Below are 16,495 nucleotides of genomic sequence, written 5' to 3' on the forward strand. Positions count from 1 at the left end.
ATCTCGGCAAGATCTCGGCGAGATACCATCTTGAATTTTTATTGAAAAACAGAAGACAAATTGCAAGATCTCGGCGAGATCTCGGGTCGAGTTTCGGGTCTCGGTTGCTGGATATGGGTCACTTCACTCACTTTACCCATTTAACTTAAAATGTTAGGCATATACATGCTGTAAACAGCAAGGTTCGACAGAACCTTGCTTTCTATTATTTGGCTCTCTTCTCTCTAACTCTCTTCTTCTCTCAATCTTCTCTTCCCTTCTTCATTTTTTGGTTGGATTGAAACATTTGGAGGCTGAATTTGGTGGCAAAGTGAAGATTGCAACTCAATTTTGGAGGATTGCTCAAGTTTGTGAAGGTTTTTGATGGTTTGTAATGCTTATTAACTTGTTTTCCTATTAATTAAATGTTTTGTTTGAGTTCTATGTACATAAATTATGTCATTAATGTATATACTATGCTATTTTAATACGTCGCCGCCTACCAACTAAGGGTCCGATGTAAAAGTCATATTTGGACTTTGTTTTTGCAAAATCTAGTAATGGCATTGTGTTTAAATGGCCTAAAATAGGCTGTCTACTGATTTTCAGACCCAACAGAAGTCTAAAACCCACCGAGATGGGCTTCCGAGTCGGAAAAAAAAAAAGTGCACAAACTCGCCGAGATCTCGGCCCAACTCGGTTTTTTCAAAGGCCGAGATGGCCCCGAGACCCGAGATTTCAGACTATGCAAAGAAGAGAACCAGAGTATCACAGGGGCATGGAAGTAAACCTCGGTCGAAACTGCCAAGATATCTCGGTTTCACAAGAAACCGAGACAAGATGTCATGCAACTTTAAAAAATCCCATGTTTCGACCCAACTCAACCAGTTTCAACCTGTTTCGACCAAATTTCGACTACATTCCGCAAGTTTCAACCTGAACACCTATATAAGTGTCACTTATCCTCATCGAAACTTGAGGAAACCTGGCTGGAAACCAGGACAGGCACTTATTTATGTCAAATTTCATTTACTTAAGATATTATTCATAAATAAACAAATAACCTCCTATTTGAATCCAATAAAAAATGTTTAAAAAATCAAATTCCAAAAGGATAAAAAGTCAAACCCCCCAGTTCAAGCTCAAAAACTGGATTTTCGGCAATAGGTGCAATTTTCAACTTTCTAATATTGGGGTTTTTCTCAAATCTAAAAATTTCATAAATCTTAATATAGTAAAAAATTGGACCTAAACTTGAGCCTAATAAAAGACTAAATAAGCACCACCTACGGGGCCTTGTTTGGACCTAAACTTGAGCCTAATAGCCTAAAGAATGGACTGCACGCTTTCAACTTTGGGTTCAAAAATCTACCATGTCTATCCAGCTGCTCTAATGGCACTGCATCAATGAGCCTTTAATTAAACCCATGGATTAATGCAAGCCCGGTCAAAAAATTGGTCTTATTTTGCTAGTAAGTGGTTATGAATTTTTAATTGTTTTTACTTGTACTGGGCCCAATTATTTGGTCCATAGGAGATACACAAGATAGTGTATCGATTTTTTTTTTTTCAGTTAGATAAAGATATTTTACCTAGATAGAGTTATGTTTTGAGTCTACTTATTCAAGTTAGTATAAGATAATTATTAGGAGTTCTTTTATGCGTCAATGTTAGTGTTTAATGCCAACAGGTTACTTAGTTTAAAGTGTTTAAAATTTACTCAGGTTCCCTTCTGGTTTTTTTTTTTTTTTTTTTTTTTTGCATAAGGATGTAAACCCCCCCCCCACACAATCAAATTAGACAGTTGAATAAAATTTTATTTGTGAAAATATGTGGGTTGTGAACTCTCTTTTCTTTTCTTCCAAGTTACTGTTCACAATCCCAAAACAGCCCTCCTATTTTTTCTCTTTCTTCTATTAAGAAAGGAGGGGAAACGGGAGAAGGAACTCACACTCACACTGAGCTTCACAAATAACCCTCATTAATCAAATCTTCAAATCTGTTGCTCTCCTACGATTACAATGAATAAATAGAAAATAGCCTTGCATAGGAATAGAAACCTAACTAAAATAGAAATAACTCAAAAAGGAAACTACCTAAGAAGCTCCTACGTAATCTACCCATGAAATAAAATAAACTAAACTAAATATTGCAGCCTAAGTGAACTACCAGCCCTTGCCAGACCAGAAAACAGGTTTAGGACGAGTCTTTGGTTTGGGTTTCCAAAGTGGGTCATGTCGGTCCAGCCAGGCTAAGGCAACTGCATCAAACCTGGGCATGGATACCTTTGTTTTCAAGAGTCAAGACTAGAGTTTGCTAACCCGACAAAATAACTGTTGTATTATTCATAGATGAAGGGCGAAGTGAGAATTTTGATTCCCAATCTATGGTGATGTTATCTAACACAAATGGGATTATCATTGAATTTAAAAGTGATGTCTTCATCAATTTTCTACTCTCAATACTTTGATAGTGCTTATTGTGAGACGTTTGATTCTTCCAAACGCATCATTAAAGTTGCTCGACAGTGGCTGGAATTGGAAAAGGATGTAGTTGATCGCGATACAAATTTGTGCACCCTAAAGCCTTCTCACATGACAGACGTTAGTTCTTCAAGGACTGATTGATGAAGCATCCTCAAAGCCAAAAGAAAAAGTCCCTACAGAAAAGTTTGCTTTCCACAATGAAACTCCTAAGCTTATTGAAGAGAAACAGAAAGTGGTTGCAAAAGAAGAAGAAAAGTTTGTTATTCATTACAACTTACGAGGAAGTAATAGAAGCATGTGGACGTGAAAGAGCAACCCATGAAAGATTACGACAAAGAACATAAATTGGTTGATCTTTTGATATTTTAACTTGTGCTTCCAAGTTGTGTCATTAACAACGAATATCTTGTCGCTGATTTTGTACTGATGGATTGTAAACTATTGTAGGCTTCACTAGATCGAAGAGGATGGTTGTTGCTGATTGTGCATTGACCGAGGGGAATAATGCAAGCCCAATCCATAACTTGGTCTTATCATGGGTTTTTGTTTTAAGTGTTTTTACTAGTAATGGACCCAATTATAAGGTCCAAATTTTAGGTCCATAGGGAGTACTTGAGATTAGTGTCTTAAGTAGAATGTTCGGGTTAGATTAGGATACTTATTAGCTAGATAGAATAAATATGTTCCATGACACTGGTGAGGCATGGCCTACAATTATTCCTAAAGAGGAGCTCCACCAATTGCGAAAGAAAAGTCTGAAGAGGAAAGAGATGAAGGAAACGGAAAAAAGGTCAAGCAATTGGATTGACAGGGGAGAAGTGCAGAAACACTTTCATGTTACCAGAGGCCATTCTACCAATCACTGTCCCATAATGGGGCCATGAAAAATCACTTCTAGCTCAGAATCACTCCTGCAGAACATAAATGCTGTCAAACGGCACCTACGCTGCAACTAGAGTCGTATTAGGGTTTTAATTAGAAATTAAGTGTAAGAGATTTGGACTCATAGCAGGAAGAGTCAGACATGAGGTTTCCTGAAGAAATTTCTTGGGTTCTTTGCTACTGTCAAGATTTTTTTTTCCTTGCTTTTAAATGAATAAGAAACATAGTTGTCAAAGCACCGCCTAGGCCGCTAGGCATCCAGTCTCTTTCTTAGGCCCAAGTCGGCAACACGCCTTGTTGACACTTCACAAGTTTATGTTGATTTATGTTTATTGTTTTGTTTTAATATGATTATATTTTATCCTATGCTTTCTTTGTTATATATTGGTTTTCTCATATTAGGTCATTACTAGCATAATATATCACGTTGCATTGATATGGCTTCTATGTTGCATATAAGCATGATTATATAAAATTATCGTTGTTATATTACATATAGTCATATACTACACGCCTAGGCAAGAGCCTTGTCGCCTAGGCGCCCGTCCAACGCCTTGTTTTGGCTAGTCACCGTAACAACAACAACACAGCCTTATCCCAACTAATGGGGTCGCCTACATGGATCCTTTCAAAAACAAAGAAGAGAAAACTGCGGTCCTCACAAAGAAAAGGAAAGTAAGAGAAACTTAAAAAGAAATGGGATACGAAAGGTAAGTAATGGAAAATGAAAGATGAAAGTAAGAGGAAAGAGGATAGCCCAAGAATTCAGGAAAATCTTAGCTACACGGTGTCAATAATGTGGATCCTTGCCCTCCAATAAACTCTATCTGAGGTCATACTTGGTACAAGACCCAGACTATGCATGTCATTCTTCACAACCTCACCTATGGTCATTTAAGGCCTACCCTTTAGCTCCTTCAATCGGCATCAGATCACTTCTCCTTACTGGGGCATCCCCAGGCCTCCGTTGTAGATGGCCAAACCACCTCAGGCGACATTCTCGAAGCTTGTCGCTGATCAAAGCAACTCCCACATCAGCTCTAATACAATTGTTCCTCACTTTATTCTTCCTAGTTTTGCCACACATCTATCTTAACATCTTCATCTCTGCAACACATAGCTTCGCTATATGGCACTTCTTAACTACCCAACATTCTGCCCCATACATCATAGCCGGTCAGACCCAACAATCCTGTAGAACTTTCCTTTAAGATTTAAAGGAATGTGTCGATCACACAGAACTCCGGTCGCACCTCTCCACTTCATCCATCCAACTTTAATTCTTTGTGAAACATCATCATCTATGTCACCTTCTTTGTGTATGATAGACCCCAGATATCTAAAATAGTCACTTGACGGTATCTCTCGCTCCTCAATCTTCACCATGTCATCATCCATCATAATGTGACTAAAGTTACACATCATATACTCCGTCTTTGATCTACTAATCTGAAAGCCTCCTGTTTCCAAGGTGATCTATCGCCGTAACAACTATGATAAGAAATTTTCATACATGAAACAAAAGAATGGAACACAGATAAAAATATCAAGTTAAATCCAGACCCAAAGCAGCTTTAGATTGCTTTTTAAGGTTCTTCACAGCACTCCAGCTTTTGGTGCTGATTGTTATTCCCAATACTGCTAATTTTACTATTTATTGCAGTTTAGATTACGTTCTTCCTTCTTTTTGGCAATACTTCTCTGTCTCACTCTCTCATATTCAAGTTATTAGGAGTGATTATATGCTAAATTCACAAGCTTGTCCTAGACTTTATAAATGTATTTTGGTCCCATTACCTATAAAACAGTAGGATAGTATAACTATCATACATCGCTTAGCTAACTACTGCCGGCTTACCAACAACAGGGCAATAAGCAATTGCATACCAATAGTTGTCTCCACATCTTGTGAAACATGCATATTAACTCTATTACTCTACATATACAAATGCATACATCTTATGAAACATGCCAACTAACTCTGTGACTCTATATACACCAAATGCACGTTAATACATGTAGAAAATTGCACGAAGCAGCAAAGATTGGTCAAGAAAGTCCTAAGATGCATCTTTTAAAATATAAAATTGCGTTACCTCTTTCTGTGCTTTGCCTGTATCTTGTAGAACAAACATCTTTGAAGAAAGGACGGCTACAAAAGGAAATGCAATGTTGTTATAAAAGTGCAACCAATCCTTTCCAGATAGAACATCATGAAAATAAAACACACAAAAAAAAAGAAGATAAAAAGTGAACAACAACGATTTTACAAATAGAAGAACTTACATGCCCTAAAGCTCGACGCTGTAGAATATTATAGAATTCAATAGGCTTACAATATATTGAAAGACTCTCTTCGGCATTTACTGCCTCGTCTGCAGATAAATGGATCCGAGAATCTTCACGACACATCTGAGCTACAGTTCTAGAATGGCAGCAACTGCACCCTGGAGGTTCTGTACCATGCAAGAGAATTAGCTACCAATACTTCCATTAATTACTACAGTTCTCATATTTGAAATAAGTCGAATCAAATTTACCGGCGGGAAGCACCGTCCAATCTCTGAACCGCGATTGTGGAAACGGATTCGTTTCCGGTTTTACCCAAAATATGGGAAACGACTCTGCTTCAGTTTCCTCGATGTCTGCGAAGAAGCACGAATTGGGTAAAGCAAGATTGTCTACGGTCTACATCTGCAGAGCCACTCTAGCATTATTCGAACACGAATGGGATAACAATTTCAATGTAAATAGCCCTTCTTGTTTATGTGTGTATTGGGGGCAGGGGGGCGCGCGGGGGGAGTGAATGTAAATAGGGTTTTGTCACATCATAGCCACATTAAAAGCAAAATCAGAAGTGCATTTCAAGGTTAGCTCGATACGAAATTCGTAACAAAAATTTATGGGTTTTTTTCAAATGCCCCCCTTAAATTGCTCATACGTACAAATGCACCCCTGAACTTTCATTATTTTCAAATGCATCCTATTTTCCAAACTTTGTGACACTCTAGTCAAGTCCGTTAGTCTTGGATGTTAGACGTTAGTTTTACGGAATCCGATGACCAAAATGCAGTTATGATAAAAATCCATCAAAATTAAAGAGTAAAATGATCAAATTGCCCTCATCTTCCTCAAATTGTTTAGGGTTTGAAACTGAAAACCGAATAAAACATAAAATCATCCAAAAAAAAACAGGGGGAAATTGTTCCTAGGATTTTAAGGTTTTCAATTGAGAAAATTGAAGATAAGAAACTTAGACATGTGATCCGAATCGCAAAAAGTTTTATCATAGTCAGACTTCTTGTTGCTGTAAAGGGTCACTGATCAAAGGATCCCTTTGTTGTCTTGTCACCATGGGTCCCCTGTTTGTTTGTGAATCCGACTGATGACATAAGCTCAGAGTATATTGGTTATTTTGAGCACAGGGAGAAGATTCGAGCAAGGGAAATTGAACGACTGGCTACCAAGAATTCCATTAGGAATCTTTTGGTGAGGGAGAATGAATCAGAACCTTTGCACCTCCTCCCATCTGCAAATCTTACCATAAACTTAAATCGCCAGATTTTATAAGAGCTCATGGGATTTACCAGTGTTGGAGACAAGACCTACATGTGCACTGTAAGTTATACCAATACAGATGGACGTGGAAGTGAAGTCCCTATGTGCCTCTAGTTTGTATACTCTGATAAGAACCTAATTAATTGAATTTAAGGTACCAAAAATTTTATTTTTTATTCGATATTCAGTTTCAAATCCTAAACGATTTGGGGAAGATGAGGGCAATTTGGTTAGTTTACTCTTTAATTTTGGTGGGTTTTTATCATAAGGTCATTTTGATCATTAGATTCCCTGAAACTAACGTCTAATGTCCCAGAATAATGGATTAGACTAGAGTGTTGCAACCTTTGGAAAGTAGGGGTGCATTTGGAAATAATGAAAGTTTGGGGGTGCAATTGTATGTATGGACAATTTGAGGGGGCATTTGAAAAAACCCAAAATTTATTAGAGGATATCGGTGAATACAAGTGATAATAGATCAATATTGAGTTTGATAGGTTAAGGTTACCTAGAACATTGTTTGATTGTACTACTCCAATGACAAAAACCTTTGCTTAAGGAAGACTTTCTGTTTTTTTACCAAAAAACAATTAAGATTTATGTCAATCTTCTCTTAAATAGAAAAAACTAAAGAAATTACAATCTAGAAGGGTAGACTCTTAAGCTATCCTTAATTGCACAAAAAGACATCTTTGTAAAAGGTGTAACCTAAAATACAATGTAGTAGATGTTTCATTACACTTTCTCCCCACCACAACCATATCTACAATGGACTTCCAACCATAGTACAAAATTCTTCTCAACAAAATCTTCTCTTAAATAGTGTAATTAGGTTTATGTCAATCTTCTCTTTAATAGAAGAAGTTAATTTAGGAGATTACAATCTATTGGACAAGATCGCGCCAAGCAATATGATCCTAAAGGGATTCTCTTAAGTTATCCTTAATTGCATAAAATGACATCTAAATAAAGACGTATAACTAAAAACTCCATGTGGTAGATATTTTCATAACACTTTCTCCCCACCACAACCAACATCTACAACGGACTTCCAACCATAGTACAAAAATCTTCTCTTAATTAGTGCAATTAGGATTTTTGTCATTCTTCTCTTAAATAGAAGAAGCTAACATAGGAGATTACAATCTATCGTACAAGATTGTGCCAAGTGATGTGATCCTAAAGCAGGGCCTCTTAAGTTATCCTTAACTGCACAAAAAGACATCTAAATAAAGACGTATAACTAAAAACTCCATGCGGTAGATATTTTCATTATACTTTCTCCCCACTACAACCAACATTCACAAAGGACTTCCAACCATTGTACAAAAATCATCGTCATGCAAACGAGCCTACTACAATTAACTAGAGGAGTGTCATGACCAATGATTGGACCAAAAATAATTTTAAAATATTTTTCAAATATATTGAATTTAATATAATATAATAAAAACTCTTTTGCAAATTCTTTACAAAACAACTACTTAGGCCCAGCGTTTCAACTAGTTACGGTCTATAACTCACTAACTTGGATGTTCTCCCTTAATAATGAGCAGTGGTAACCTTATTGAGTGTCGCCCCCTTCATCATTCATATAGTATACATCGAGCGGTGTGTGTAGTTAGTTTTGTCGGTAGACATCAACCATTGGCTCATCTCAAACGCACAAAATAAAAATCGTGAGGGCAATGATATGGCAGGGGATTGTCACGTGTCTATGTGAATGACTCTCTTGCAATGCCCTTTTGGGGACTGATCGGTCCATTGGTCTTGGTACGGGTCAAGTTACGATCCGAGGAAGGTAATGTAAGGTACAGCAAAAGCGAAGTCTAAAGTACAGGGGAAGGTAAGGAAACATACTTGGATGCTCGATTGCATGGTAAGGGTTAATATACATGAAAGTAAAAAAGAAAGAAAAAGGGGGTTGAACATATGAGAGCCATGCAATGAAGATAATAAAGCAAAGCCAGGTGTGAGGGGATACTAATAAATAGGGAAATTATCAGCGCCACCCCCTGAGTTATCCCATTATTTTAATGCAACCCCACTAAGTACCAAAATATCAAATCTGACCCAAAAACTAACGAGATTAACTAAGTGTAATGCAAATGACTAAATTACCCTCTACACTAAAACATAAAAAACCCAGTCCCACCTCCCTTTCTTACCGTTGGAGTTCAAACCTGTGAAGGAAATAAGGCATCCGAGCTCCATCTTCTATCCTTGTGACCAGCACACCAGAGAACCTACAACCAAACTGGCCAAAACTCGAAGTGCAGAACAAAAATCCTATCTCCTCCCCATTCCATCTTTTTCTTTTTCTCCTGCTACTACACCCATTTCTCTTTCTCCATCTTCTATTTCCTTTCCTCTCTTTCTTCTGCATATGTCTTGGTTATTGATATTAGGTTTTATCCCATGTTATATTGGTATCAGAGAAATGATGGGGGAAAAAAAATCTCATGTAGATGTTGATTACTCCTCTGTTCCATTGCTGCCCTCTTGTTAATGGAGAATAAAAACAAGGGTGTTATTCTTTCTGCCTTTATTTTTGTTATTTTTATTTTTTGAAGATTAATGGTAGTTGCTCTGGAAATCCTACTCTGATCATAAGATTGGAGTTTTGGAGCATTCATACAATTGGGGTTACAAAATACAATTCCTACTGCGGGTTGTATTCATGATCTGACCTCTTCACTACCTGCGCATGGTGCCTACAAGGATTTAATTTGATTATTTATATATTTTCTTGGTTGTGGTTGTCTGGTTTTTCATGTATCTTCTTAAGTTTCTGATAGATCCTTCTTCCCTTCTCATGCGCAAGGATTCTCTTAACAAAATTTGATCTGTTCTGGTTATTCTCTGCATTAATTCATCTTCCTGCTGGATTCTTGTTGGTTCTGTGTTCTTCTTGATAAAATATAGCTTGCGGCATTCTTATCTACATTTAATCTGATTTTGCAACTATCCATTGAGTGAAGTGTTTTTTTTTTTACTAAAATATCTCTATCATATTGAAACTCAAGTTGCCATTATCTTCACTAAATCTAATGTTTTTGTGGGCTTTTTTTTTTTGGTTTGTTTATTTAATTTGTTTTGTCCTAGTAATCCATAATAGATTCTATTATAAATTCCTCTTAATCAGGACTGGCCACAACATCATCCTCTTTCTCCTGCTACCTGATATCTCTATTTTATCTCCTCCTCTTTCTCCTACTATCACCGTCGGTTTCTTCCTTCGAATTTGACGATGGTTGCAAAGGTGAGTGTGGGTAGTTACAGAGGTGAGAGGTGGCCAAGTGAGTGTGTGCAAGGGAGCAAAGGTGAGCAATGGGCAGCGGTGACCAGTTGCAGAGATGGGAAGTCTTTTTCATTTGACTGAGGAAGAAGAAGACTAGGTTCAACAGTTTTAAGGGGAAGGGCAAAATAGTATTTTAAAAAAATATAACCTACTGACATCACTAATTAATAGTTAAAAGGCTAACCCCGTTAGTTTTTAGGCCAGATTTGATATTTTGGTACTTAGTGGGGTTACATTATAACAATGGGATAACTCAAACGGTGACACTGATAATTTCCCTAATAAATAAGGTAGAAATACAAAGACGATAGAAGTGTAAAAGAGGGAGAAAGACCTAGTCTACATACATGCATATAAGAAGTAGAGACATGGAGAAGTGTGAAAATGTAACATGGCATATGGAACATGAATAAGTGAACACATGAAAAGTGCATTAGCCAGCTCTAAAATGTAATAATTTAAGGGCTGTGCAAATCCTAAGATAAAAGCGTGTAAGGTGCGAAGAGATATGAGACATACTACCACATAAAAAAGCACAACAAGTACTAATGACGAGAGAAAGTAGGGGGAGTTTTAGTCTATAGGGAATGGGGATCATAGACGAATAACAAAACATATGAAAAATTGAAGACAACATGAGTATGTGTGATCCATCTAGAGAGATGGGATCACACAATATTCTAGAGATACAAAACAAATTTGGAAAATAAGACATTTAATCTGGCGAAAAAGAAGTGAAAGGAAGGGATACTTACCAAGTTAAAAGACTCGAACTCGAATAAAAGTGAAGGTTCCCCTTTTGAGACTCAGAGAGAGATGTTCAGAGATAATATCGCCAATAGTTTGGGCTACTCTGATCCTCCTTTGGACAACACTTCGTCTTAGAACTCGAAAATCATCAAGTAGGGATGCTTCTGAGCTATGAACTAAGCACTTTAGGTCTTAGGCTCCAGTAGAGACTAAGAGAAAAGTCCCAAGATTAAGTAGAGACCAAGGAATTTGCCTAGAGATCAAAATAGACTAAGAGAATTGTCCAAGATCCTTCTCAATGTGAGAGGAGGTGTATTTATAGTTGTATAGGGGTGTGTGCACTCCCAAATACGTGCTTGGATGCTGGGATTGATTCGGATTGTTGGTGAGGGATAGAAATGGATGTCTTTACATTGACGGTGGGTGTTTGGTCAAAATTATGGCCAATGGGGTGTAGAAAAGTAGTTTGTTGCCAAAGAAAGAGTTGCTTGGAGTCTAAGAGAGCCAAAATTTGCATGCAAGTTGCCAAATATAAGCTTGGGCACGAAAGGAAGTGAAACCAGAGCTAAACATGGCAAGTTTGGGTATCTCAAAATTTCAAAAAAGTCAACAATGAATTGGGATTGAGTTGATATCGAAGAGGGGGTAGGTCGACATTGAGCTGTTGTCGATGAACATATGTCAACATTGGTGAAGATGCTTCTGGTATCGGTATGAATGGTCTTAATCGATGGAAGATAGACATTGAAAGAGTTTTGTTCGACATTCAAGTAGAATAGTTCGATGTTGATGGAAGGTAGAGTCGATGTCGACTCAGGGGTTTTCAATGTTGACCTTGGTTTCGGTGTCGACAGGAAAGATTTGGGCTATTTGGGATGGTTCTGTGCTGGGCCAAGCTAGTTCCAAGGAGAACTGGGACGAGGCTAACCTTTCTAGGGGTTTTTGGAGTACTCTGGTGTTTTGGTTTTGGTTCCAATAAGGATTTACAGGGTCGAGGGTGATCGATCTATGGACAGATTCGGAAAATGCACACTTGTGCTACATCTTCATATACATTGATTCTACGCCTTGGGGGATCCTCATCATCATCACGAGGAGCCTCAAGGGGAATAGATAAAATGAGGTGTCTACATAAATATAATCGTAAATGCCTCTCTGGTATATGAAAAGTAACTACAAGAAATTCCTATTGCCAAAACCAACCGGTGGTGAAACCATTAGGAATTTCAAACGGATCACTGTTTAACACATTACGGTGTCTCATCTTTATATTTTCATTTAATCGTTGTTAAGAAAACATACAATACAACAACCTTAGAACAAAGTGCCCAAGTCTGTCAATAGTTGTGAAAAATAAGCAATACTATTGGGCATTGCACAGAGGATAACAATTATAATAAGCACATAAAATAAGAAATGTAATAAATTAATTTATTGGTTTGATGGACACATATGTCAAATGCAATAAATCGATAAAACATAGTATCCTAATTTGCTCAATAACGTAGGAAAAAGCAAACATAGGGAAGAACATGACTTGGATTTGTAGGAGGCAAAGAAAGTAAATGTTGTCTACTGCATTATCTACCCTGCTTTGGTGTAGTTCTCATATTTAACTAGTTTAGAACTTGATCAACCTTGTGCTTACACTCACTAACCTCTATTTCAGCTTTGTATGGTTTGATAATTGTTTGATTTGGTTGTGTATCATATGCAATTGTTATCTTTTAAGGAAAGCAATATAAAGGAGAATCAGACCAGTTAGATACTGAAGATTCCTAGTGGATGAAAGGTTGGTCTAATCGTGGTCCTACTTTACCAAGCGCCAATTTGTTGAGGTTGAGCAAGACTGGCCTACTCCCGTCCTAGGTTAGGTCTGAGACTAGATTGACCCACACTAAGTCTTTTGAGCCTATCTCGTATCCTGACATTGAAACTGAGATGAGTGATCATGAAAATCCAAACTGGAAGAATTGAAAGCTCAAGTGGGACAGTTGGTCGGGTTAGTGACACAACTTATGCAAAATCCAGTCAGGACATCTATGCCCTTAACTAATACTAATCAAAGCCACATAAGGCCCCCGTGTGAAGTTCGCCATGATAACCCCAACCTGCTCCTTAAGGATAAAATCAATGTTACCAATCCGCAACCGTCGGTCAAGTTTACTGAGACCCAACTGCTAAGGGAGAAGGTCAAAAAATTGGAACATGCATTCAAGAATACCAAAGGGGAAGACTAGATAATTGACTGAGGGTTTGTGTTTCTTCCTTGAGGCTAAGTTACCAGAAAGGTTCAAGTGGAAGTTACAAAAGTTTGATTGGTTAGGAAACCCACGTGCACATCTGAGGATCCACATAAGACATATGAAAGTCAAAGGTTACATTGATCAGCAGATGGACCAAACCTTCCAAATGTTCCTCATTGTACCAACACTGAGGTGGCTCATGTCCTTGGATTCTTCCCAAACACATACTTGGGAGGACATGTTCTAGGACTTTTAAGAACTAGTACTCCTATAATACCAAAATGGAACTCACTACGAGAGATCTTGAGACCACCAACAAGTTGCCAAATGAAGGCTTCACCCAGTACATAATGAGGCTGCCCTAATGTGAGATAAGCCTAATAAGAAGTCAAGATGCTTATCAAGAACCTGTAATATGACTATGGGAAATACTTGTTTACATAACCTTTAACTAATTTTGATGTCCTGGTCGAGGCAGGTTAGCAAGTAGAAGATGTTATGACCCCATAGAACCTGCATTATAGCAATCTCATGCCCACTTTACTTGAGGACAGCTCAGGAGATTCAGGTTCTAATCCTGGAAAGAAGAAATACTAAAGCAAGAATGCAAAGATTAATGTTCTGGTCCCAACAATTGAAGCGCCTTTCATGATTGAGTACATCCCAACCAAAGCAAAGTGACAGTTTATTGATTTAGGGATGCATGTGAGCTTGATCTTCATGAAGTTTTTACAAAAGGGACTCTTAACCAAGATTGAACTGAGGATAGTCCCGGATCCTCTCCTGAAATGGCATAAACCTGAATTGTGTTATATTTACCATCAATAACATGGCCATGCTACTAATAGTTTTTCTATCTGAGACATGCAATTCAGGATCCATTAGATGAGGGCAAATTTTGGGTGCAAAACAATCAGCCCAATGTATAGACTAATCCTCTCCTGCCCCACAATGGAAGTTCAACAACCATTAATCTCATTGAAGGAGAATAAGAGTCACCCAAGCTGAGGATCTTGATCACACCCATAGAATTTGACTCTCCCCTAACAAAGTAGATGGACGAGGGATTTTTATCACACCCAGTGCATGATCCCCTCAGAGGTCGACACATGTAAAATCCAAATCTGACGACTAGTTTTGAAAATCTGAAAATCAAGCATCCCACCCCTAGTTTCCTAAGATTTTCCCTCTCCTATTTACCTCTTTTCCGTAGTTCTCTCTCCTCTCTCATGCAAAGGTGCTTCTCCCTCACTCGATCACTTACCGGAGAAGCCGTTAGAGACGACAACCAGAAGCCGTCTCTTAGCAGTTGCGAAGAACCTTGTGGATGGTTTAAGAGTTGTTACTGTGAACCTAGCCTCACCCCATTGTGGAAGAATCCGAGTGAGAAGACAGTACCAAAGCCCTAACTCGATTGTCATCTTCCTTTATCACGGTTTCATCTTTCAACAATCTGGCGCACCCTCACTTCTCTAGGCCTTTTATCGTCTACTCTATCTTACTGTCGGAGGTGTTTCCAGTGGCGACGATGCACCTATCTCACTCATACTGAGCTTGAAGGTGAGGTTCTTTATTACCTCTACCAACCAGGGTTTCGATTCTTGATTTTTTATCCACTCTTCTCTCTCATTCTTAGGAGGTTTGTGGTTACTGATGCTTAGATACTTCCCTTATTTTTTTCCTTTTCTCTTTTGCTTTTCCTCTTTTACATCTTTTATAACTAGTGGATTGCATGAATAGAGCATCCTTGCACCCTTTGAATGGGGATTGTTCCTTTCTGCTTGCATCTTACTTTTGTGATCTTTGCAAAGTTATCCATTTTTTTTTATCATAGGATGATCAACAATAGGTTGTTTGTGGATATAAACGTAGTCAATTACATTGTCATCTTCACTCTACCAAAATTCTCAAAAGAACTATAATAAACTTTCACTATTTTTAAAACTATCTAAAGCAGGTTTGTTTAATTCTGAGACATTAAAAACTCGATCACTTTCTTCCAAGATACAATGCATGCACTGGTTTGGAATGTATGACAGCTATTTTCTTCTAATTTGTAGTAGATTTACTATTTTGATTTGAGTTCGTCAATGTTGCCTTTATTAATTCATATACTAATGACCTCATCCAAGGAAATTTAGTTCTTTGTTCAAATTTTCCCTTGTGGGCACTTAATTTGAAGTGCCAGTTGTTGTCATTGGGGTATTGTGTATTTATCTTTCTATTTCTCTTAGATATGAGCTTTAGTTGGTTTTATAAGTTGTGGCTTGACCGAGGTATTCCTAAGAAATGTTAGTCTTTTAGGTTAGGTTGAACTTAAAATTTAGGTTTCCCTTGTTTATATGAATACATAGTATCAATGTTATGGTTATGTTAGTTGCTGTCATTATTGGAGTAAAAGGTATTTGGAGCATATTACAGTGGGACTACCTTTTCAGCCTCCAAGCACATGTTGAGATATATCAAAGGGGTTGATGGTGTCAAATCCTAAAATTCAGGCATTGAAGGATAAGCTATAGATATTCTTGTAAATATTAGTTAGGGTTGAGGAACTCAATATTTTGGTATTTATGATTGCTTGGATTAGAATTTTTGCAAAATGGTTTGAATGAATACTTTGAGATTGCAGTGAAGGTCATAATATTGTCAGATTTGGGGAGTAAACTTCCAATTACTAGTACAATTTTGAATTTTCTATAAATAGTATTTTTTATATCGCAAATTTGATGGCTGAATGAAGCCACATGGCATATGACTTGACAAATTCCAATTGTTGGCCTTTATCACATTGTGGCAATGTGGACTGGGGAGGGGAAAACCTTGATACTTACTTTGCACATTTATCATTGAACATGAAAGAGGAAAACTACTCTTAGGTTTTCTCTCTTCATCCACCCTTTTACAAATGTTTTTGAAGCTTCTTATTTGAGGGAATAGGAAAAGGATTTCCTAGATTTGTTATCCCAGAATGGTAGAAGTGTTTTTATCCGGCCTTCACTTACCAACAAGTTTTGATTAGGTCGATGAGCATGCCATTTCACTTATGCCACTTCTCTCTTGTATAGTTCTGCTTGCAATTAAATTTTGTGATTCCTTGGAGCTGATCAAACTTTGAGCTACTTTATTGCAAACAAACATTTAATCCCATTCAAAACTTATTGCATATCATTATCACTAAATGCTATAAGTTTGTTTTCTCAAATTTTGTAGAGTAGAATATTTTGTGGGTGTTGTTACATCCTTTTTAAGTTCATTCGAGAGAGCTTACCTGGTCAACCATGGTTGTTGTGTTA

At 37.5% G+C, this 16,495-nt stretch overlaps 1 protein-coding gene across 1 annotated transcript in view; it reads right to left on the reverse strand.

Moving 5' to 3' along the window:
* The window catches only part of LOC122663070 (polycomb group protein EMBRYONIC FLOWER 2-like), a 92,678-nt gene extending 86,867 nt beyond the window's left edge, over nucleotides 1–5,811 (reverse strand). Inside the window, exons 1-2 of the mRNA XM_043858777.1 lie at nucleotides 5,634–5,811; nucleotides 5,444–5,499 (exon numbers count right to left, since the gene is read on the reverse strand). Coding sequence (XP_043714712.1) covers nucleotides 5,444–5,499; nucleotides 5,634–5,759 — 182 coding nt within the window. The 5' untranslated portion in view covers nucleotides 5,760–5,811. The remainder of the gene's footprint in view (nucleotides 1–5,443; nucleotides 5,500–5,633) is intronic.
* Nucleotides 5,812–16,495: the final 10,684 nt, after the last annotated feature.

Source organism: Telopea speciosissima, chromosome 5, assembly GCF_018873765.1.
Source record: "Telopea speciosissima isolate NSW1024214 ecotype Mountain lineage chromosome 5, Tspe_v1, whole genome shotgun sequence".
Classification (NCBI taxonomy): Eukaryota; Viridiplantae; Streptophyta; class Magnoliopsida; order Proteales; family Proteaceae; genus Telopea; species Telopea speciosissima.